Source organism: Oncorhynchus gorbuscha, linkage group LG14 (assembly GCF_021184085.1).
Source record: "Oncorhynchus gorbuscha isolate QuinsamMale2020 ecotype Even-year linkage group LG14, OgorEven_v1.0, whole genome shotgun sequence".
Taxonomy (NCBI): Eukaryota; Metazoa; Chordata; class Actinopteri; order Salmoniformes; family Salmonidae; genus Oncorhynchus; species Oncorhynchus gorbuscha.
Window position 1 is genome coordinate 26,275,532 of NC_060186.1, and position 22,794 is coordinate 26,298,325.

A 22,794-nucleotide genomic window follows, 5' to 3' on the forward strand; every position below is an offset into this window, starting at 1 on the left:
TAGCAGTCATAACAGTCCTATATACTCTGCTGCTGATGGATGTGTCAGTGTGTGGTTACACTGTTACAGCTTGCCCTGTTTTGATCCTGACTGTTCTGTTGCTCATATCCCTCACTAGGGATGGATGGATGGGGTGGGGTGGGGGTGGGGGGTCTAAAATGCCTAATGATAGCGCTGTATGCTTGTATGACAGTGGTTTACTGGTTTTGTGGTCAGGTCTTGTGTAAGGCCAGGAGAGGGGTTGCTGAAATGGTGTGTGTGTGTGTGTGTGCCTGTCCTGTCTCGCACACAGAGAGATCTCACGCCAAGTCATCACGGGAAGCTGTAGTGTGCGACTATGTTGTGCGCCTGTGTGTCAGCATTATGTCAATGTCTTTATTTGGGAAACTAACCAAGGCAATAGAACCAGAACACATGCCAAATATATTGTTATTTTTCACCTGAGTGAAATGTCGTACTGAGTTATAAAACAGTAAGCAGATGGCTTTGATTTAACCTCTGGGACCTGCTTCCCGAACAATTAGAAAACACACACACATTGATATTTGTTTAACTATCTCCACCTAGTCTGGGCTGGATGGCTGGATGAGATAGCTGTGTAGTGGTGCCAGGCAGCAGATTGAGTATCTATAGTTGGGACTAGTTGGGATTTGTAAGTCGCTCTGGATAAGAGCGTCTGCTAAATGACTTAAATGTAATGTAAATGTGGATCTATAGACCTATCGGCTGCCTTCGATACTGTGAACCATCAGATCCTCCTCTCCACCCTCTCCGAGTTGGGCATCTCCGGCGCGGCCCACGCTTGGATTGCGTCCTACCTGACAGGTCGCTCCTACCAGGTGGCGTGGCGAGAATCTGTCTCCTCACCACGCTCTCTCACCACTGGTGTCCCCCAGGGCTCTGTTCTAGGCCCTCTCCTATTCTCGCTATACACCAAGTCACTTGGCTCTGTCATAACCTCACATGGTCTCTCCTATCATTGCTATGCAGACGACACACAATTAATCTTCTCCTTTCCCCCTTCTGATGACCAGGTGGCGAATCGCATCTCTGCATGTCTGGCAGACATATCAGTGTGGATGATGGATCACCACCTCAAGCTGAACTTCGGCAAGACGGAGCTGCTCTTCCTCCCGGGGAAGGACTGCCCGTTCCATGATCTCGCCATCACGGTTGACAACTCCATTGTGTCCTCCTCCCAGAGCGCTAAGAACCTTGGCATGATCCTGGACAACACCCTGTCGTTCTCAACTAACATCAAGGCGGTGGCCCGTTCCTGTAGGTTCATGCTCTACAACATCCGCAGAGTACGACCCTGCCTCACACAGGAAGCGGCGCAGGTCCTAATCCAGGCACTTGTCATCTCCTGTCTGGATTACTGCAACTCGCTGTTGGCTGGGCTCCCTGCCTGTGCCATTAAACCCCTACAACTCATCCAGAACGCCGCAGCCCGTCTAGTGTTCAACCTTCCCAAGTTCTCTCACGTCACCCCGCTCCTCCGCTCTCTCCACTGGCTTCCAGTTGAAGCTCGCATCCGCTACAAGACCATGGTGCTTGCCTACGGAGCTGTGAGGGGAACGGCACCTCAGTACCTCCAGGCTCTGATCAGGCCCTACACCCAAATAAGGGCACTGCGTTCATCCACCTCTGGCCTGCTCGCCTCCCTACCACTGAGGAAGTACAGTTCCCGCTCAGCCCAGTCAAAACTGTTCGCTGCTCTGGCTCCCCAATGGTGGAACAAACTCCCTCACGACGCCAGGACAGCGGAGTCAATCACCACCTTCCGGAGACACCTGAAACCCCACCTCTTTAAGGAATACCTAGGATAGGATAAAGTAATCCTTCTCACCCCCCCCCCCCCCCCTTAAAATATTTAGATGCACTATTGTAAAGTGGTTGTTCCACTGGATGTCATAAGGTGAATGCACCAATTTGTAAGTCGCTCTGGATAAGAGCGTCTGCTAAATGACTTAAATGTAATATATGTAAATGTATAGTTGGGACAGAAGTAACACGGAGGGTTTGGCTGCTCCACTACTTGTTGACAAGCTGTGTCGAAAGTAGAAACCATAGACGTTATATCACGGTTACAGACAGCACCCATGATGGACATCATATCCCTTTTAGAGCGGCAAGGGACACCATAGACATATCAGTGGTACTGTAGAGGCGCAGCAAGGGAAGTATGACGAGACAGTCGATTTTGTAGTTCACGATTTCCCAGACACATTCTGTGGGGTTGGACATATGTTGCGGTTTAGTTGACCTGTGTGTTTCGGTTAGTGTGACGGTTTCGTGTGAGCTGGTGGCTGGTATCTGGTGGCTGGTGGCTGGTATCTGGTGGCTGGTATCTGGTGGCTGGTATCTGGTGGCTGGTATCTGGTGGCTGGTATCTCGTGGCTGGTGGCTGGTATCTGGTATCTGGTGGCTGGTATCTCGTGGCTGGTGGCTGGTATCTGGTGGCTGGTGGCTGGTATCTGGTGGCTGGTGGCTGGTGGCTGGTATCTGGTGGCTGGTGGCTGCCCTCCACTGTCTTATCAGCTGTATCTTGAAGGAATCCAACTCCAAACTATCTTTGGTGTTGTCGTCTTTTATGCCTCATTGAAATCTTTTGACTCTTTTATGGTCCTTCTGTAGCTCAGTTGGTAGAGCATGGCGCTTGTAACGCCAGAGTAGTGGGTTCGAGCCCCGGGACCACCAATACGTAGAATGTATGCACACATGACTGTAAGTCGCTTTGGATAAAAGCGTCTGCTAAATGGCATATATTATTATTATTATTATTATATTCTTTCCAGGCACTGCGAATGAGCGATATATCATGTGGAAGAAAGAGACAGAGAGAGGGCAGCGGTTCAGGAGCTTGTCCCCCAGCATCTTCTGACTGTGTGTTTTTGTCAGGTGTGTGTGTGTGTGTGTACTCTGTGCATCAGTAGAAATATGTGCCTTGCAGAGAAGAGGGAGATCGAGAGAGCTTAGCGCTTCTGTTGTCTCGCAGGGGAAAACCTAGGCTATGCTGACAGACGTACTGTTATACTGACTGACTGAGTACAACATCTGTTTGGCCGCAGGGCTAGTGGGTGCTCTGGAGTGTGGTGTGTTGCACCGTGGGCATGTTTGTCAAAGAAGGATTAGTGTCCTGTATGAAACAAGGTAATTGACAGTAATTGATGTCTTGTAGCTGAATTAGACACGGAGGGGTGGATTAGCTACTCTAATTATTCTCCCTGGAAGAATACACAAATGCAAGAACCAATCTGTATGTCCGACATACTACGCATTAATGATGGGGTGGGAAAATGGATACAGTTGCATATCGAGATGTTGTTTTTGGACGATGTTATATCGATAATTTGACTCCGGGTTATCGACGTGTAAGAATACTAATGTTTTTGTTTGTTTGCTAGATAGCGTGAGCGAGCACTATTCGACTGCACCTGCGCCAAAAACTCACCCTATATATATATATAGCTTGTTCTCTTCTTTTCGAATAGCGAGCCGACGTCTTTTCAAGCACTTGTATTTCCTTTGACTGATCAGAACACATTTTCTCATGCCCTCTCATCTCTCTGCAGCAGACGTATTAGTGAGCAATAGATTTGGAACATCAAATCGCAGCACAAACCGCAGTATAGAATCACAGCACAATCGTGAGAATCACAATACATATCGCATCGGACACCTAAGTATCATAATGATAATATCTTATCATGAGGTCCCTGGCAATTCCCAGCCCTACAAAGCAGGTGATGTGTTTGACACGCGACTTGGCCTTAACAGCAGTGGTTATTACACATATTATGTGATTCTCATCGGTATTGTTCTCCTCCTCTAGTGATGCCGTCTCCGCAGCACTTTGACGGCCAGGCCCTGGTGTCGTGGAGTGACCTCGACGTCACCATCGCTGTGCCCTGGTACATGGGCCTGATGTTCCGGACGAGGCAGGGCACAGGCACGCTGATGCGGGCTACCGCTGGAGACTTCTCTACTGTCAATCTACTGGTGAGTTATTGTACACGCACAATGACGACGACAACAGAGCGAGCAGGTAAGTTGGCTTAAATGGTTGATCGAAGTTGAGTGGACTGCCTGTGTGTAGTAATTGTCTCTCTCCCTCTCTCTCTCTCTCTCCGCCCACCCTCCCCTCAGATAAGTGATCAGTACGTGAGGTTTGAGGTGCTTCTGGGATCCGAGCGGGTAGCGGTGCTGGGCTTCCCTCAAGTCCGGGTGAACGACGGGGAGTGGCACCATGTCCTTGTGGAGCTGCAGAGCGTCAAAGACGGCAAGGACATCAAGTACATGGCCCTGGTGTCACTGGACTACGGGCTGTACGAGGTACTGAGCCGAACGCATGCACACCCGAGACACAGACACGAACACACACGCAGCCAATCTTACACTCTGTGTGTGTCTGCGTGTCTCCAGAGGTCTGTGGAGATAGGCAACGAGCTGCCAGGTCTGAGGCTGAGGGCTCTGTATCTGGGAGGATTACCAGGAGAGGGGAACCACGTCCACGATGGCTTCACCGGATGCATACAGGTACGTTTTAACAGTAAACCACGTCTGGATGACATTATTCTCCACAACATCAAGTACTGTAGCCCACTGTATGTGTACACCTACCTGTCTCCGGAGTGTGTGTACCTGCGACTCTGGGACTTAATGGAGAGGGTGTGTTCTTTCCCCACAGGGTGTGCGCATGGGTGAGACGTCCACCAACGTGGTCAATGTGAACATGCTGCTGGGCTTTAAGATTCATGTAGAGGACGGCTGTGACCTGGCCGACCCCTGTGACTACAACATCTGCCCCGAGAACAGCCACTGCAGCGACGACTGGAGCGCGCACACCTGCGTCTGCGACCCAGGTAACACACTCATTCCCACGTACGGATGCACACACACACACACACACACACACACACACACACACACACACACACACACACACACACACACACACACACACACACACACACACACACACACACACACACACACACACACACACACACACACACACACACACACACTATAGTAGACACACACACACCTGCGTCTGTGACCCAGGTAACACACTCATACCCACGTACGGACGCACACACACACACACACACACACACACACACACACACACACACACACACACACACACACACACACACACACACACACACACACACACACACACACACACACACACACACACTGTAGTAGACACACACACACCTGAGTCTGCGATCCAGGGAACACACTCATACCCACACACACACACACACACACACACACACACACACACACACTGTAGTAGACACACACACACCTGCGTCTGCATCTCGTCTCATATCATTCACTTGTTCTGAAAGATATTCACCATGGGAAGGTTGTTTGGTAGTCTTCAGCTTTAACTCTGAGTTTTGTGTGACTGTGTATAAGTCTGCCATGTTGTTGAAGACCTGCTGACCAGATGTCTCTCTCTCCTCTTCTCTCCGTGACCCGTGTCCTTTCCCAGGGTACTTTGGGAGGGAGTGCGTTGACGCGTGTCACCTCAACCCCTGCGAGCACGTGTCCACCTGCGTCCGCAAGCCTAGCTCCTCCCATGGCTACACCTGCGAGTGTGGACAGAACTACTACGGACAGTACTGCCAAAACAAGTAAGACCTGTCCGCTTTGTGCAACTGCCTGTGTAAGTGTTTGTGGGTGTGGGGATGTGTGTGTCCTGGCTTGGCTCCACAGTGCAGGGGGGAAACACACATTCGCATGCCTCCTATATCAACACAACATCCGATTTGTTTTTATGTTAGCCTGATCAGCCTCTGCTCCCTTACCTTCCTCTCTGTCTTTCACAAAAATGCTCCTCGCTTTACTGGCCTTACCTCAAAACAGTCCTTCACCAGCACCCGGTGTAAGACTGCTGGTAATGAACCCCAGATGTGGCTGTTCCCAGACCTGTGATCTGAGCTCTCTGGGGGATTTTTTTCTTCTTCTTCCAAAACTGATCCCAGATCTGCCTTTGATTAGAGCAGGAATCTGGTGTGAGAGTCAGGAGCCTGAGGGTTAGATGAAATCACTGTGTGTTGTTCTAGACATTAACTGGGTCTTGTGTGTGTGTGTGTGTGTGTGTGTGTGTGTGTGTGTGTGTGTGTGTGTGTGTGTGTGTGTGTGTGTGTGTGTGTGTGTGTGTGTGTGTGTGTGTGTGTGTGTGTGTGTGTGTGTGTGTGTGTGTGTGTGATTTAAATGCAAACGGGCTCGGTAGCGGGTGTGTGTGTGATTTAAATGCAAACGGGGTCGGTAGCGCGTGTGTGTGTGTGGTTTAAATGCAAACGGGGTCGGTAGCGGGTGTGTGGTGTGTGTGGTTTAAATGCAAACGGGGTCGGTAGCGGGTGTGTGGTGTGTGGTTTAAATGCAAACGGGGTCGGTAGCGTGTGTGTGTGTGGTTTAAATGCAAACGGGGTCGGTAGCGGGTGTGTGGTGTGTGTGGTTTAAATGCAAACGGGGTCGGTAGCGGGTGTGTGGTGTGTGGTTTAAATGCAAACGGGGTCGGTAGCGGGTGTGTGGTGTGTGGTTTAAATGCAAACGGGGTCGGTAGCGGGTGTGTGTGTGGTTTAAATGCAAACGGGGTCGGTAGCGGGTGTGTGGTGTGTGGTTTAAATGCAAACGGGGTCGGTAGCGTGTGTTTGTGTGGTTTAAATGCAAACGGGGTCGGTAGCGGGTGTGTGGTGTGTGGTTTAAATGCAAACGGGGTCGGTAGCGGGTGTGTGGTGTGTGGTTTAAATGCAAACGGGGTCGGTAGCGGGTGTGTGGTGTGTGGTTTAAATGCAAACGGGGTCGGTAGCGTGTGTGTGTGTGGTTTAAATGCAAACGGGGTCGGTAGCGGGTGTGTGGTGTGTGGTTTAAATGCAAACGGGGTCGGTAGCGGGTGTGTGGTGTGTGGTGTGTGGTTTAAATGCAAACGGGGTCGGTAGCGGGTGTGTGTGTGTGGTTTAAATGCAAACGGGGTCGGTAGCGGGTGTGTGTGTGTGGTTTAAATGCAAACGGGGTCGGTAGCGGGTGTGTGTGTGTGGTTTAAATGCAAACGGGGTCGGTAGCGGGTGTGTGTGTGTGGTTTAAATGCAAACGGGGTCGGTAGCGGGTGTGTGTGTGTGGTTTAAATGCAAACGGGGTCGGTAGCGGGTGTGTGTGTGTGGTTTAAATGCAAACGGGGTCGGTAGCGGGTGTGTGTGTGTGGTTTAAATGCAAACGGGGTCGGTAGCGGGTGTGTGTGTGTGGTGTGTGGTTTAAATGCAAACGGGGTCGGTAGCGGGTGTGTAGTGTGTGGTTTAAATGCAAACGGGGTCGGTAGCGGGTGTGTGTGTGTGGTTTAAATGCAAACGGGGTCGGTAGCGGGTGTGTGTGTGTGGTTTAAATGCAAACGGGGTCGGTAGCGGGTGTGTGTGTGTGGTGTGTGGTTTAAATGCAAACGGGGTCGGTAGCGGGTGTGTGTATGTGGTGTGTGGTTTAAATGCAAACGGGGTCGGTAGCGGGTGTGTATGTGTGGTGTGTGGTTTAAATGCAAACGGGGTCGGTAGCGGGTGTGTAGTGTGTGGTTTAAATGCAAACGGGGTAGGTAGCGGGTGTGTGTGTGGTTTAAATGCAAACGGGGTCGGTAGCGGGTGTGTGTGTGTGTGTGGTTTAAATGCAAACGGGGTCGGTAGCGGGTGTGTGTATGTGGTGTGTGGTTTAAATGCAAACGGGGTCGGTAGCGGGTGTGTATGTGTGGTGTGTGGTTTAAATGTAAACGGGGTCGGTAGCGGGTGTGTGTATGTGGTGTGTGGTTTAAATGCAAACGGGGTCGGTAGCGGGTGTGTGTATGTGGTGTGTGGTTTAAATGCAAACGGGGTCGGTAGCGGGTGTGTGTGTGTGTGTGGTTTAAATGCAAACGGGGTCGGTAGCGGGTGTGTGTATGTGGTGTGTGGTTTAAATGCAAACGGGGTCGGTAGCGGGTGTGTATGTGTGGTGTGTGGTTTAAATGTAAACGGGGTCGGTAGCGGGTGTGTGTATGTGGTGTGTGGTTTAAATGCAAACGGGGTCGGTAGCGGGTGTGTATGTGTGGTGTGTGGTTTAAATGCAAACGGGGTCGGTAGCGGGTGTGTGTGTGCCATATATAACGGTAAGCCGAGCCTCAGGCTTGGCTATAATAGGTTTTGGCCATAACTGGCACATGTAGGACTAGTTATGGAGCAGTAGCCAGCAACATACTGTACTCCTGACTATTCCCCTAGGTGGTAGATTGGATGTCAATTCTTTACCCACTGACCTTTGACCTCCTGTCTTAAGGCAGGATGTGGGAACCCCTCATGCTTCAGTGCTCCTCCATAGTTGTTTGGTCTCCACCTGCACTGATACTCTGCTACTGACTACCCTGCCCCTATCAGAACCCCCTATCTTACCCCTCCATCAGCTCCGAGACATAAAAGTGTTGGAGAGCGAGTGTTTGACTCGCTCACTGTATTGTCTCTCTTCCAAGGAATAGAAGGTTTATTCTAGATTTGTGATGCAGTTCAATGCATTTTTGTTGTTAAGCGATGCTGTTATAGAGCAGGTATGTGATGTGAAGGATAAATGCAGTCTCCTTTCTATCTTTCTTTCCCCCCCCCCATTTGATTTCCATTCGTTATGTGCTAAACTCGACTAAATGCGTTGTTATTGTGTGATGTGTCAGGGTTGAGAAGCCGTGTCCTCGGGGCTGGTGGGGGAACCCCATGTGTGGCCCCTGCCACTGTGACGTCAGCAAAGGGTTCGACCCTGACTGTAACAAGACCAGTGGAGAGTGTCGCTGCAAGGTAAGAAGATAATCACTGTCACTCTTCTCACAGGCTAATGCAGCGTTTCTCAAATGTGTTGTGGACCCTCCCTATAACTTTTGAATTTTCTGTGGCCCTAAGATGAATCTAACCAGCTTTTCTCTTGAAGACCCCCGGTTGTAAACCATGACAAACCTAGTCGGATTTGACCACAACTCCCAAAATAGGTCCCGAATCAGCCAAGGCTGTATGTTGTAGGCTTAAGTAAGCTGACCGTAGCGGAAGGTGCTAATTGCTAACTTTCCCCAATCTTCTCCCCTCCCCAGGATAACTACTACCAGCCCAAAGATGAGGACACCTGTTACCCCTGTGAGTGCTTCCCTCTAGGGGCCCACTCCCGTACTTGTGACCCCCACACCGGACAGTGCCCCTGTAAAGCCGGGGTCATCGGACAACAATGTAACCGCTGTGACAACCCCTTCGCTGAGGTCACCGCCACCGGTTGCGAAGGTATGTGGAAGGAAATGGTGCACATGCAAGTGTTTGATACTCCTAAATGGGATCTTGAGAGCCTGTGAGGGCATTCTGTCTCTCCTTTCTTCTGTCCTTCCTTCCTTGATGTGATCATTGATCTCACTCTATTTTGGATTCATGAAAGCAAGGATTCCTCTTATCCAGACATGTCAGATCAGTCATAACGCCAAGGAATGGAGGAAGGAAGGATTCCTGGTTCAAGGCCTTCCCTCTTTTAGATCACGCTCTAGCTTCAGTGAAGAACCACGGTCCCCATACCATATCTGTCACCTAAGTGCTTCAACCCAACCTTGTGGCTCCTGTATAAAAGGTCTTCAAAGAGTTACAATCATGGTCATTTAGGATATAAGCACTTGGGTGTGTATACAGTACAGCACATAAACAGACTGCATTACTTAGGCAGCCATAACAACACGTATACAAGTCTTAACCTGGTTTTGTTTAGGATTAGGCTACTTAATGAATTAAATCATGTGAATCATTTTGTATCGTTGCGTAACCACTCGTGTAGGATTATTGATATAATTGCTGGCCTGTGTGGCTGTTTTGAAAACCTCGGAAGAGTCGTTAGCAGTAGTGTTTCTTGGGCGTGTTAGATATGTGTAATGCAGCCCGCGGCAGAAGTTGGTCTAGGATCAGATGACACAAACCTCACTGCCAACCAGAAAACTATAAGGGGATCACAAAACATCTGACCCAGAGTCAGTGGTTAGGGTTTATAGGGGCCACTTCTAACTGTGTGCCATCTGTCCCCTCTCGTCTCTCAGTGGTGTACGAGGGCTGTCCCAAGGCCTTCGACCAAGGGATCTGGTGGCCCAAGACCAAATTTGGCCGTCCTGCAGCCATGAACTGTCCCAAAGGATCTATCGGTGAGTTCCTCTGCACGCTACACAGCTCTTATCATAGCAGGAACAGTCACAATAACTCAGACCAATTCGTACAGATATCAAATGCTTCAAGGTATTTTATTCATAGTAAAGGTTTTATGGGTGGAGAATGGAGGTTATGTACTGTGGTGTCCCTTAGTTCAAGGCCTTCTGCTGTTCCTAACACCTTTCTGTGGAAGGAACTCATTCACACAGCACACGGACGAGGCCCTCTCATTGGTCTATCAGGGCCTTTTGAGACTTGTCATTGGCCAATGGTGTTCGTGAAACTCTGTCTCTGGAGGGCAGCAGCCGGAGACGGAGACAAACACCGGGCCTTGTGTAGAAGACTTGACAACGTCTGCTTGGAGACACATTCATAATACCACAGAGCCGTGTGCATGTGTGTGTGTCCTGCTCCACATAGAGCCTTAGCAGTAGAGACAATATGGGCAGGGCCAAGACGTAACATCGCTGACCTGCTCCCATTAAACCACAATAACCTCCCTAGTTACCCCCTTTAGTTACCCTTGTCACCACGGAAACCCTTTGTTGCCCCGCCGGACTCTCTTGGGCCGTTTTTATTGGGTGACACGGCTTGGCTCACATCAACCAACGGTCCTGTCAGTTCTAACCGTAAACTCTTTTCTCTGTTGAACGCTTGTTGGAATGAATGGTAATGAGTTGGCATTTAGATTGTGCTTTTATCTCATTTATTATATCCAGTAACTCCCCATTTCTACTCACCTGGCGCTAGGAAGAGACGGTTGAATTATTTCTCCCCCCAATATTCCTCTTCTCCTCCTTTTTGTTTTTGCTTTTCTTACTGTAAGTACCGCGATCGCTCAACTCGTTTACTTTCTCACTGTAGGAACTGCAATCCGCCACTGCAACGATGAAAAGGGCTGGCTGCCTCCTGAACTCTTCAACTGTACCACAGTCTCCTTCACCCAGCTCATGAAGATGGTGGGTATGCTCGATCTTATCCAGTCCAAGGCTATGCATCCATACTTCACTCACACAGAGACCTGTCCTAGCTACGGATGTGCATGTACACAGCTTTTTCATAACTTGCAAATATCCCACTGAAAGATTATACACAATTCAGAGTCACTTCCGCAAATCTGAGAGTTCAGTGGTGGAAGTAAGCCTATACAGCGTCCCGGCAAAATACATCGTGGGGGTACGCCGTACCCGGTAAAACTAAATACCACTATTTAACATTACTGAATGTCAGCCGCATGGAACATTTGCAAATTGGATTGTGGTTCAACGAGAACACTTACATTTTACCAAAGTGGAGATGAAAGGTGGCTGAGACCGAGCAGTGCAGACGAGTGGCTGAGACCGAGCAGTGCAGACGAGTGGCTGAGACCGAGCAGTGCAGACGAGTGGCTGAGACCGAGCAGTGCAGACGAGTTTTCACACACTGTTGCTGGTATTTTGACCCATTCCTCCATGCAGATCTTATCTAGAGCAGTGATGTTTTGGGGCTGTTGCTGGGAAACACAGACTTTCAACTCTCTCCAAAGATTTTCTATGGGGTTGAGATCTGGAGACTGGCTAGGCCACTCCAGGACCTTGAAATGCTTCTTATGAAGCCACTCCTTCGTTGCCCGGGCGGTGTGTTTGGGATCATTGTCATGCTGAAAGACCCAGCCACGTTTCATCTTCAATGCCCTTGCTGATTGATGGAAGGAGGTTTTCACTCAAAATCTCACGATACATGGCCCCATTCATTCTTTCCTTTACACAGATCAGTCGTCCTGGTCCCTTTGCATAAAAACAGCCCCAAAGCATGATGTTTCCACCCCCATGCTTCACAGTAGGTATGGTGTTCTTTGGATGCAATTCAGCATTCTTTGTACTCCAAACACGACGAGTTGAGTTTTTATCAAAAATTATTATCAATATTTTGGTTTCATCTGACCATATGACATTCTCCCAATCTTCTTCTGGATCATCCCTGGCGACGTAGTGTGTTACTGATGGTAGGCTTTGTTACTTTGGTCCCAGCTCTCGGCAGGTCATTCACTAGGTCCCCCCGTGTGGTTCTGGGATTTTTGCTCACCGTTCTTGTGATCATTTTGACCCCACGGGGTGAGATCTTGCGTGGAGCCCCAGATCGAGGGAGATTATCAGTGGTCTTGTATGTCTTCCATTTCCTAATAATTGCTCCCACAGTTGATATCTTCAAACCAAGCTGTTTACCTATTGCAGATTCAGTCTTCCCAGCCTGGTGCAGGTCTACAATATTGTTTCTGGTGTCCTTTGACAGCTCTTTGGTCTTGGCCATAGTGGAGTTTGGAGTGTGACTGTTTGAGGTTGTGGACAGGTGTCTTTTATACTGATAACAAGTTCAAACAGGTGCCATTAATACAGGTAACGAGCGGAGGACAGAGGAGCCTCTTAAAGAAGAATTTACAAGTCTGTGAGAGCCAGAAATGTTGCTTGTTTGTAGGTGACCAAATACTTATTTTCCACCATAATTTGCAAATACATTCATTAAAAATCCTACAATGTGATTTTCTGGATATTTTTTCTAATTTTGTCTGTCATAGTCTAAATGTACCTATGATGAAAATTACAGGCCTCTCTCATATTTTTAAGTGGGAGAGCTTGCACAATTGGTGGCTGACTAAATACTTTCTTGCCCCACTGTATGGACAATCTTTAATTTGCCTAGGCTACTAGGACCACAGAGATCATATATGAAATTAATAGGTGCGCGTGCATGGGTGTCCCGTACTGGTAAGAAATTAAATCTACTTTCACCACTGGTTAGGATTCATCTATTATTACCAACCTACCACAGACAGTCCATATAGTTGTAACTGTCTCCAGTATCTGTCTGTATTCTTGACCTCCTTCTCTCCCCCTCTGTCCCTCCAGAATGAGGAGATGCATCGTAACGTGTCCAGGATGGACCGCGAGCGCGCCAACGCTATCGTCCGCCTGCTCCACAACGCCACCAACCACACGGACAGTTACTACGGCAACGATGTGAAGACAGCGTTCCAGCTGCTGACCAGGGTCCTCCAGTACGAGAGTCAGCAGACAGGCTTCGATCTCACGGCCACGAGAGACGCAGAGTTCAACGAGGTCAAGAGTTGTTTTTTATATATTTTTATATATAACGTTGCAAGTTTGCTGACTGCAAACTGGCTAATTGCAATATTTGTATTTTATTCTAAACATGTGTTTTTGTATGCGCGGTGTTTCTCTCAGGGACCGTGTGCTAGTTGTCTGTTGTGTCAGACAGCAGGGCATTAGGTGCATTACCAGTGCATTATTCAGGATTATAAACTGGGTGGCTTCGGTTACACTGGGAAGACTGGAGGAATACTGCCCTCCTCTGGCTCTCTTCCAGGTCCACTAACAGGGGAAGCTGACCTGGCCAATGGGAACGCAGGGTGGAATGTATTGAGACCTGGAGGCAGCTCTGCAGAGTGGTCACTAGCTGGCACAGCCACACAGTCCTATAATCTGACTTTAAACATAACCTTGACCACACTGCTGACCCTAATGCCTAACCTTAAATTAAGCCTTTTTTGGTTTTCATACATTTTTGACAATATAAACAATTTTGACTTTGCGGAAAACCGCTCAGCTCTGGCTGCAGGGAAAGACTCGTAACGTCAACCTTGCCATATGAATTTGAATCTCCAAAGAGCTGAGCTATTTAACACCTCCACATTATATTATGGCATTTCTCTGTAGGTTGTGAATGTGTTAGGTCACCTATCTTATATAGGCCTACATGAGCAGGCAACGTCTGCTATTCTAGGACTTAGACAGGAGTGACAGAGTTTGTGCCCACATTCAAAGCGGCTTACTGTCTGACCGTCCTGCTCTCTATTGTCAAACCCTTCAGAACCTGGTGAGAGCGGGCAGTGCCATCCTAGACCCTGGCACCAGAGACCACTGGGAGCAGATCCAGCGCTCTGAGGGGGGCACCGCCCATCTGCTGCGCCACTTTGAGGATTACACCAACACCCTGGCACGGAACATGAGGAAGACCTACCTCAAACCATTCACCATCGTCACTGACAACATGAGTGAGTGAAGACACATTTACAGACCAATGAAGAGAGGATTTCAGAGAGTCGAGGAGCAGATTCCTAACTCCCTAACATAGAATGTGAACAAATATTCCATTCGTAATTTGTTTCTGGGTAAACTGCAGTCAAGTTCCACTTTCATGCACTGCAATTCTAATATATCACCCTTATCTGATAATGAGCTGGTCTTGACGTGTGGTTCTTTCTCTCTCCTTAGTCATTGTCGTTGATTACCTGGACACGTCTGTCCCTGGGCGGGCCTCATTCCCTCGCTTCCATGAGATCCAGGAGTACTACCCCAAAGACCTCACGTCCTCTGTCCGTTTCCCACAGTTCAACACGAGGCCCCAGGAGGTCCCCGACAAAGGTACAGTCGTCTGCTCACACTGCCGCTGGATATGGAGCACTGCAAACTGTACAAACTCTTTTGGGCTGTAATCCATCACAACCTTTGGGATTTGTCGGTGACCTACCAGTTTAACAGAGTGCTTGAAGTCCAGCTGAAGCAGTCGCGTAAACCCAGTCTCTTACCAAGACACAAAATGAATCGGCCGTGATTTGTATTCATATTTATCATGGATCCCCATTGGCTGCTGCCAAGGCAGGAACTACTCTTCTCAGCAAAATTAAGGCAGTTCTATAAAATCAAATAAAAACATGACATTACATTTCACAACAGATTTCACAACACGTTAAACCTCTTGATTCTAGCCATCACGGATCCGGGATCGTGAATGCAGCCTCAAGCTCATTAGCATAACGCAACGTTAACTATTCATGAAAATCGCAAATGAAATGAAATAAATATATTAGCTCTCAAGCTTAGCCTTTTGTTAACAACACTGTCATCTCAGATTTTCAAAATATGCTTTTGAACCATAGCTAAACAAGCATTTGTGTAACAGTATTTATAGCCTAGCATAGCATTAAGCCTGGCATTCAGCATGCAACATTTTCACAAAAACAAGAAAAGCATTCAAATAAAATAATTTACCTTTGAAGAACTTCAGATGTTTTAAATGAGGAGACTCTCAGTTAGATAGCAAATGTTCAGTTTTTACAAAAAGATTATTTGTGCAGACAAATCGCTCCATTTTCTTCATCACATTTGGGTAAGAAAAAAAACTAAAATGAAGTCATTAAGTCATTAAACTTTTTTCCAAATTAACTCCATAATATCGACAGAAACATGGCAAACGTGGTTTAGAATCAATCCTCAAGGTGTTTTTCACATATCTATCGATGATAAATCATTCGTGGCAGTTTAGTTTCTCCTCTGAAGAAATGGAATGCGCATGGACCTAGAGATTACGCAATAATTTCGACGCAGGACACAGGGACACCTGGTAAATGTAGTCTCTTATGGTCAATCTTCCAAAGATATGCCTACAAATACGTCACAATGCTGCAGACACCTTGGGGAAACGACAGAAAGTGCAGGCTCATTCCTGGCGCATTCACAGCCATATAAGGAGACATTGGAACACAGCGCCTTCAGAATCGGAGGCATTTCCTGTATGAAATTTCATCTTGGTTTCGCCTGTAGCATTAGTTCTGGGGCACACACAGATAATATCTTTGCAGTTTTGGAAACTTCAGAGTTTTTTCTTTCCAAAGCTGTCAATTACATGCATAGTCAAGCATCTTTTCGTGACAAAATATCTTGTTTAAAACGGGAATGTTTTTTTATCCAAAAATGAAAAGAGCGCCCCCTATCTCGAAGAAGTTAAGTGTGTCCCCTCAAGCCACTACTCTACCTCCACATATCTACAATACAAAATCCATGTGTACGTGTGTTTATGTTACCATGTGTGTGTATGCGTGTGTCTGTGCCTATGTGTGTGTGTCTCTTCACAGTCCCCACTGTTCCATAAGGTGTATTTATATCAGTTTTTTAAATCTGTATTTTACTGCTTCTGTTACTTGATTTGGAATAGAGTTCCATTTAGTCATGGCTCTATGTAGTACTGTGCACCTCCCATAATCTGTTCTGGACTTGGCGACTGTGAAGAGACTTCTGCATCGGTGTCCGAGCTGTGTGCCAGTAGTTTAAACAGACAGCTTGTTCCATTCAACATGTCAATTCCTCTCACAAATACAAGTAGTGATGAAGTCAATATCTCCTCTACTTTAAACCAGGAGAGATAGACAACAACAATAATTGTTTCACCTCTTCCACACTCACTTTACGGAATTCAAAATCGCCATGCTTGTCTCTCATAATTTGGTCAAATATGTGTAGGTTCAAAAATAGTTGTTGGCATGTCATGCCTAAGTTTGCTAATTTTACCAATGAAAAAAACATCAAAGTAGTTATATCAGTGGGTTTTGTGATGAATGAGCTGATTCAATAAATGATGGAGCTGAGTGCCTTTTTCCCAAAATTCCGTTTAAGGTGCTCCAAAGCTTTTTACAATTATTCTTTATATTGCTTATCTTCGTTTCATGCATCAGTGGGTCCCAATCTACTTTGTACTAAGGACTTAAATAGGTGTTTCAATAGGTGTTGTTCTTTCACACTCTTACTCTCACTCTCTAGTAGTCGATCCCAGCCCCAGCGTCGAGCCCTCCCACACCGGCGCCCCTGAAGAGGATCACACCCATTCCAATAAGAGACGCCGCCATGTCGAGTCCGCCGCCCCCCTGCCTGTTGCCGTGGTGATAGTGTTTAGGTCGTTGGGTCAGCTCCTCCCTGAGAGATACGACCCGGACCGTAGGAGCCTCAGGTAACCAAGGGCAACACTTTACTACAGTACTACGCTTTACTTCAGTCTTTCATCAAATCTGACATAACCAGACACTGCCTTTTTATCAATTTCTACGTAGCTAATCTAGCCATCATAATAAAGACATAACATATCTCATAAATGACTCAAACGTGGCAACAGATATGCCAACTGTATTTGCGTTGGCACAAACCTCTGTTTACTTTAGGTCTGACTATTGCCCCGACGTACTGTGGGTGTTTGTCTCACGTCATCGCCATGCTGTCTGAGCCTGTCACTGTCTACCTTTGGACCACTCAAAACTCTATATATGATAAAAACACGTCGCTAGAAATGTAACGCACATATAAAGCAGAGTTAAATGTGGAACAGTTTGGTTGGCAGATCATAAGATTTAGCGCCGTGTGTGTATGTGATAGCTGCTACACCGGTACTAGTAGGGCTCAGGAATCACTATTTGGCTGGTTGCCAAGCGGCCACAAACAGCCGAGAATGTATATTTTGGGAACTCCCTAAAAGGAGTGTTTGCTTGAGTGTGTGCGGTCATACGTGCGTAAACATTACTTCAAAAGCTATCAAAATAAGTGTGTCCGTTCATCCTTGCCCGTGTGTGTGTGTGTGTGTGTGTGTGTGTGTGTGTGTGTGTGTGTGTGTGTGTGTGTGTGTGTGTGTGTGTGTGTGTGTGTGTGTGTGTGTGTGTGTGTGTGTGTGTGTGTGTGTGTGTGTGTGTGTGTGTGTGTGTGTGTGTGTGTGTGAGCAGGCTGCCCAACCGTCCAGTGATCAACACCCCCATAGTAAGCACGTTGGTGTACAGCGAGAGTTCTCCCCTCTCCTCCCCCCTTGACCCCCCCATCACACTGGAGTACACACTACTGGAGACAGAGGAGAGGACCAAACCTGTGTGTGTGTTCTGGAATCACTCCATTGCGTGAGTACTACACACATGCACACACATACACCACACTCTTTACATGGTATTCATTGTCTGCCCTGTGTGTGTGTGTGTGTGTGTGTGTGTGTGTGTGTGTGTGTGTGTGTGTGTGTGTGTGTGTGTGTGTGTGTGTGTGTGTGTGTGTGTAGGATCGGTGGTACGGGAGGCTGGTCGTCTAAGGGATGTGAGCTGCTGAACAGGAACAACACACACATCAGCTGTCAGTGTGACCACATGGCCAGCTTCGCTGTGCTCATGGACATCTCCAAGAGAGAGGTAGGCTCATAGAGATATACTGTACAGAACTCTAAATAGTTGTCATTTAATTGCAATGGGCAGGATACACTACAGCAGTAGGGGAGGAGGGGGGGGGGGTAGTTCATGTCCTCTCACTGTTTGCTGCTATCAAGTATGATAATGATCTTTACCCCCCCCTCTCTCTTTCTCACCCCTCTCCCCCTGTCTCTCCTCTTCCTCCCCTAGCATGGTGACGTGTTACCCCTAAAGATCGTGACCTACACCGCGGTGTCAGCCTCCCTGGTAGCCCTGCTCCTCACCTTCATCCTGCTGGCTCTACTCAGGAAGCTACGCTCTAACCTCCACAGCATCCACAAGAACCTGGTGGCGGCACTCTTCTTCTCTGAGCTCGTCTTCCTCATCGGCATCAACCAGACTGACAACCCAGTGAGGAACATTTAACCTATGACCCCTGACCTCTTACTCTAACCCTGACGAACTGACCAGACTGACAACCTGGTGAGATGAATGGAACTAAGGAAGCCAAATTGTGACCTCTAACCAGGACCCTGACCTCTAACCCCTGAACTCTAACCTCTGACCCATCAACAAGACTGAAAACACAGTGACTGAAAACTTAAGGGAACCCGACCTCGAAACTCCTGAAAAATGACATTGACCATGCTTTAGCAGGGATAGTTTGGAATGTTTAGCATTTGTGACTATCTGGATATGAATGAAAAAGATGTTGGTTGCTTGGTAGCACTCATGATTCTGACGCTTAAGTGTTAGAAGTACACTAGCACCTCTGTTATCTCTGCTTGGAGCACAGGTGTGCTTTCCATTGTATTCACAGTTACAATGTAGTTCTTTAGTCCCCACATTCTGACTACAAATGGCAGGGATCACCTGGGATAACCCCGGGGATACAGCCCTGCAGCCATATTCTCCTTGGCGTTATGGGAATTCGTCGTCGTTGTTGAGCTGAGAAAAGACTCATGCGCTACTTCATCATTACGGGGAAGTCTGTGTCTGCCTGCACAGGTTTCTCTTTTTGATCAAAATCACATTGCAATGTTTAAAACACACAAACAACCCCCGTACATTATCTACACAGGCACACCCACCCCCCCCACACACACACACTCCTCCCCAACAACTACATTATTTGTCCTATTCCTGTAACATGGTGTGTTTTCAGGTAGGATAAGGGATAAAGCAGGGATTTCCGTTTCAGGTTCACTCCGGTTAGAGGTTTCTGGTAAATAGCTGCTATTTGTTTTCCTGCAGCCATTCAGGTACTGCTGCTGACAGGAGCTTACAGGGATCGGTTCTACCTGAGAGTTTTGTCTTTGTCTGCTAGATTCTTCTAGATTGTACATCTGTTGCTTCACTAATAGTGTTAGAGTTAAGGGATTTACTGTTCTGGATGGGACTAACCATCTCTCTGTTGTCAAACAACAGATACTCTATTTAAGGCATTCTGAGATGTCTGATACTGTGTATTCACATAGCATGTGATTCCTGTACCTGGTAAGGGCATTATAAAGGTTTGCCTATAGGCAAGTAATCTAATAGTGTATTTTGACATACATTTAAGTACATTGATGCAATTTAGTCTGAACTGTATTGCACAACACACACGCCTCTGCGCACACACACACACACACACACACACACACACACACACACACACACACACACACACACACACACACACACACACACACACACACACACACACACACACACACACACACACACACACACACACACACACACACACACACACACACACACACACACACACACACACACACAGGCCTGCTGTCCCTCCAGGCCTGTGATAATAGAGACATGCTGTTACTGGTGCCTGACTGTTTGAGCCTCAGGGCAGTAGACCCTGTCACAGACAGACATACAGGTCTGAGTCTGTCTCCATAGACTCTGTTACTGTTCAAATCCAATTCAAATCGACTTCTTTCATATCAGAAGCTTTACAAATACCCAGCCTAAAACCTCAAAGAGCAAGCAATGCAGAGGCAAAAGCATAGTGGCTAGGAAAAACTCCCTAGGAGGCAGGAACCTAGGAAGAAACCCTGAGAGGAACCAGGATCTGAGGGGTGGCCAGTCCTCTTCTGGCTGTACTGTTACAACATTAGTAACGAACAACACTTACTCACTGACTCACCCTCTGTTTTTCTGAAGTTAGAAGCCTAGTCCCTCACGCGTGTGTGTGTGTGTGTCAGTGCTGTGGAATGCTGTCGTCAGTCACAGCCCTGAGCATCTCTCCTGTTAGATTGATGACCCTCTGCTCTGTAGACTGTGATCGAGCTCTGTCCCTCCCCTACCTACTTGGGAGATTCCCAAGATCACTGCATTCTTCCTGGAACAAGGGATGGAGGGAGATAAAGAAAAGTAGAGAGAGATGGAGGGAGTGAGAGAGAGAGAGAGACCCACTCAGTGTGCAAAACATTATGAACCCCTGCTCTTTCCTTGACACAGACTGACCAGGTGAAAGCGTTGATCCCTTATTGATGTCCCCTTGTTAAATCCACTTCAATCAGTGTAGAATGAAGGAGGGGGGGGGGGGGGGGCAGGTTAAAGAAGGATTATGACAACGTGGATTGTGCATGTGTGCCATTCAGAGAGTGAATGGTCAAGAGACCAAACTCAGTTCAGAAGGTGTTCTTCACGTTTTTGTACCCTCTAGTGTAGTGTGGCCAGTGCTGAAGCATGGGACTGGGATCTTGGATTAGTGGTTCTCGGTGTGATTGAAATGGATGTCCCGGGTGACCTCTGACCTCGTCCCTCTGTGACTCCCTGTCTGCAGTTTGTGTGTACGGTGATCGCCATCCTGCTCCACTACTTCTACATGTGTACGTTTGCCTGGATGTTTGTGGAGGGCCTCCACATCTACCGCATGCTGACAGAGGTCCGGAACATCAACCACGGTCACATGAGGTTCTACTACGCCATGGGCTGGGGCATACCTGCAATCATCACAGGTGAGGACACACACACACACACACACACAGACGCACAAGCAGACAGACGGGCATGCATGCACTCACACACACTCACACACTTAAACTCCGTCACCCCAATCCCAGGTAAACAAACCGAGTCACACCTCTGAGTGAGAGGCCGCCTTGTCTGCGCCTCGCCTGCCTCCCCTTGAGGAACCTTTGATCCCCGTGGGAAACTTGGGAGGGGAGAGAGAGAGCAGTGGGAAAAGCCAGATAATATGAGGGAGAGAGCGAGGAAGTGAGCAGAAGGGAGAGGAGGGGGGGGGAGACTTCCTGAAGTCTCTATCCAGTAGTAGTCTCCAGCGCTATATGTCCCCTCCTGTCCTGAAGACTCCCTCTAGGTGATTAGACCTGTGTCTGCTGATGCCAGTCGGCCCATAATACTATCACCTTCCACCCTGGCACACTCACAAAGCCCGGGGAGAGAATAAGTCCCTAACCCAGCCCAGCCTCCGCTCTTCTCTCGTGGATAATACCAGCGTAGACCTGTTTACACCGTTGTGCACTGCAGTGAGGTGTTTTATGAAGCCTCTGTGTACATCTATGGATTTGAATGAAGAAAGAAAGCACCATTCCCCAGCATGCTTTGCTTGACCTGCAATATCGTTCGTGGGTGAACCATGCTCAGGCTTTCTAGTCTTTCTCTGCTATTCTCTTCTCCCATCAGTAATAGCCCAATACGTCTACTTCTAACAGGTGCCACTGGCTTATTTTTCTCTGCTTTTGAGTGAAGAAAGAATTCCCTGCACAGTGCAACTGTATTATTGTCCCAGTGCAGGTGATGCTCATACTTCACAGTAGGCCTGTAGCTAACACAGTGTTGATGTGTTTCTCTGGTTCTCCCCTCCTCAGGTCTGGCAGTGGGTCTTGACCCTCAGGGCTATGGGAACCCAGACTTCTGCTGGCTCTCTGTCCACGACACCCTCATCTGGAGCTTCGCAGGGCCCATCTCTGTAGTCGTCCTGGTGAGTGCCTGAGATAAATGGTGCCTTTTTTTTTTAAACCTCTAATGGCGATTTTTTTGTTAACTTACTGTGCATGTTTCTTTTCAATGTTACTTTCTTTCTTTCTCTGCTCGTTCTTCCCTTTTATTGTTGTTCTTCCTTTGCTCGCTCTCCCTCTCTAATTCCTTAGTGAATGAAATGCCTGTGTTAACGTGTGATTTGCAGTTCGAGGTCTTGAGTGTATCTGTTGTTGACGGGAAGTGAATTACCCTGTTGTCTGCCATGGTTTCAAGGCTTGTCTCGCTCCTCTCTCTCAGGTCAACATCGTCATCTTTGTACTGGCAGCCAAGGCATCCTGTGGACGCAGGCAGAGGTCCTTCCAGAAGTCTGGAGCCATGTGAGTGTTATTACACTCGCAGGGCACCAACACACACATACGCACGCGCCCACACACACACACACACACACACACACACACACACACACACACACACACACACACACACACACACACACACACACTTGAGGTGAAGGATATCAAAGGCCATTCTCTACATTCCATTGTTGAGCCTATGTTACACAGTCTATTAGTAGGATTTACGTGTGTGTCTGTGGACGCGCGACTGTGTGGGTGTGTATGAGTGTGTGCATGTGTGTTTTATGTTGTGTGTGTGTGTTATAATCTG

At 47.8% G+C, this 22,794-nt stretch overlaps 1 protein-coding gene across 4 annotated transcripts in view; it reads left to right on the forward strand.

Moving 5' to 3' along the window:
- Positions 1–22,794, forward strand: part of celsr1a (cadherin EGF LAG seven-pass G-type receptor 1a) — a 135,030-nt gene that overhangs the window by 99,814 nt on the left and 12,422 nt on the right. For 3 of the 4 annotated variants that reach the window (XM_046297656.1, XM_046297652.1, XM_046297653.1), the window contains exons 11-29: positions 3,836–4,002; positions 4,150–4,335; positions 4,426–4,539; positions 4,691–4,865; positions 5,510–5,651; positions 8,699–8,819; positions 9,107–9,290; positions 10,082–10,183; positions 11,052–11,146; positions 13,073–13,282; positions 14,055–14,238; positions 14,459–14,608; positions 16,781–16,967; positions 17,728–17,895; positions 18,048–18,174; positions 18,382–18,582; positions 20,969–21,143; positions 22,017–22,129; positions 22,426–22,505. In XM_046297656.1, the coding sequence (XP_046153612.1) occupies positions 3,836–4,002; positions 4,150–4,335; positions 4,426–4,539; positions 4,691–4,865; positions 5,510–5,651; positions 8,699–8,819; positions 9,107–9,290; positions 10,082–10,183; positions 11,052–11,146; positions 13,073–13,282; positions 14,055–14,238; positions 14,459–14,608; positions 16,781–16,967; positions 17,728–17,895; positions 18,048–18,174; positions 18,382–18,582; positions 20,969–21,143; positions 22,017–22,129; positions 22,426–22,505 (2,881 nt within the window). The remainder of the gene's footprint in view (positions 1–3,835; positions 4,003–4,149; positions 4,336–4,425; positions 4,540–4,690; positions 4,866–5,509; positions 5,652–8,698; positions 8,820–9,106; positions 9,291–10,081; positions 10,184–11,051; positions 11,147–13,072; positions 13,283–14,054; positions 14,239–14,458; positions 14,609–16,780; positions 16,968–17,727; positions 17,896–18,047; positions 18,175–18,381; positions 18,583–20,968; positions 21,144–22,016; positions 22,130–22,425; positions 22,506–22,794) is intronic. The other variant, XM_046297655.1, reaches the window with a different exon arrangement.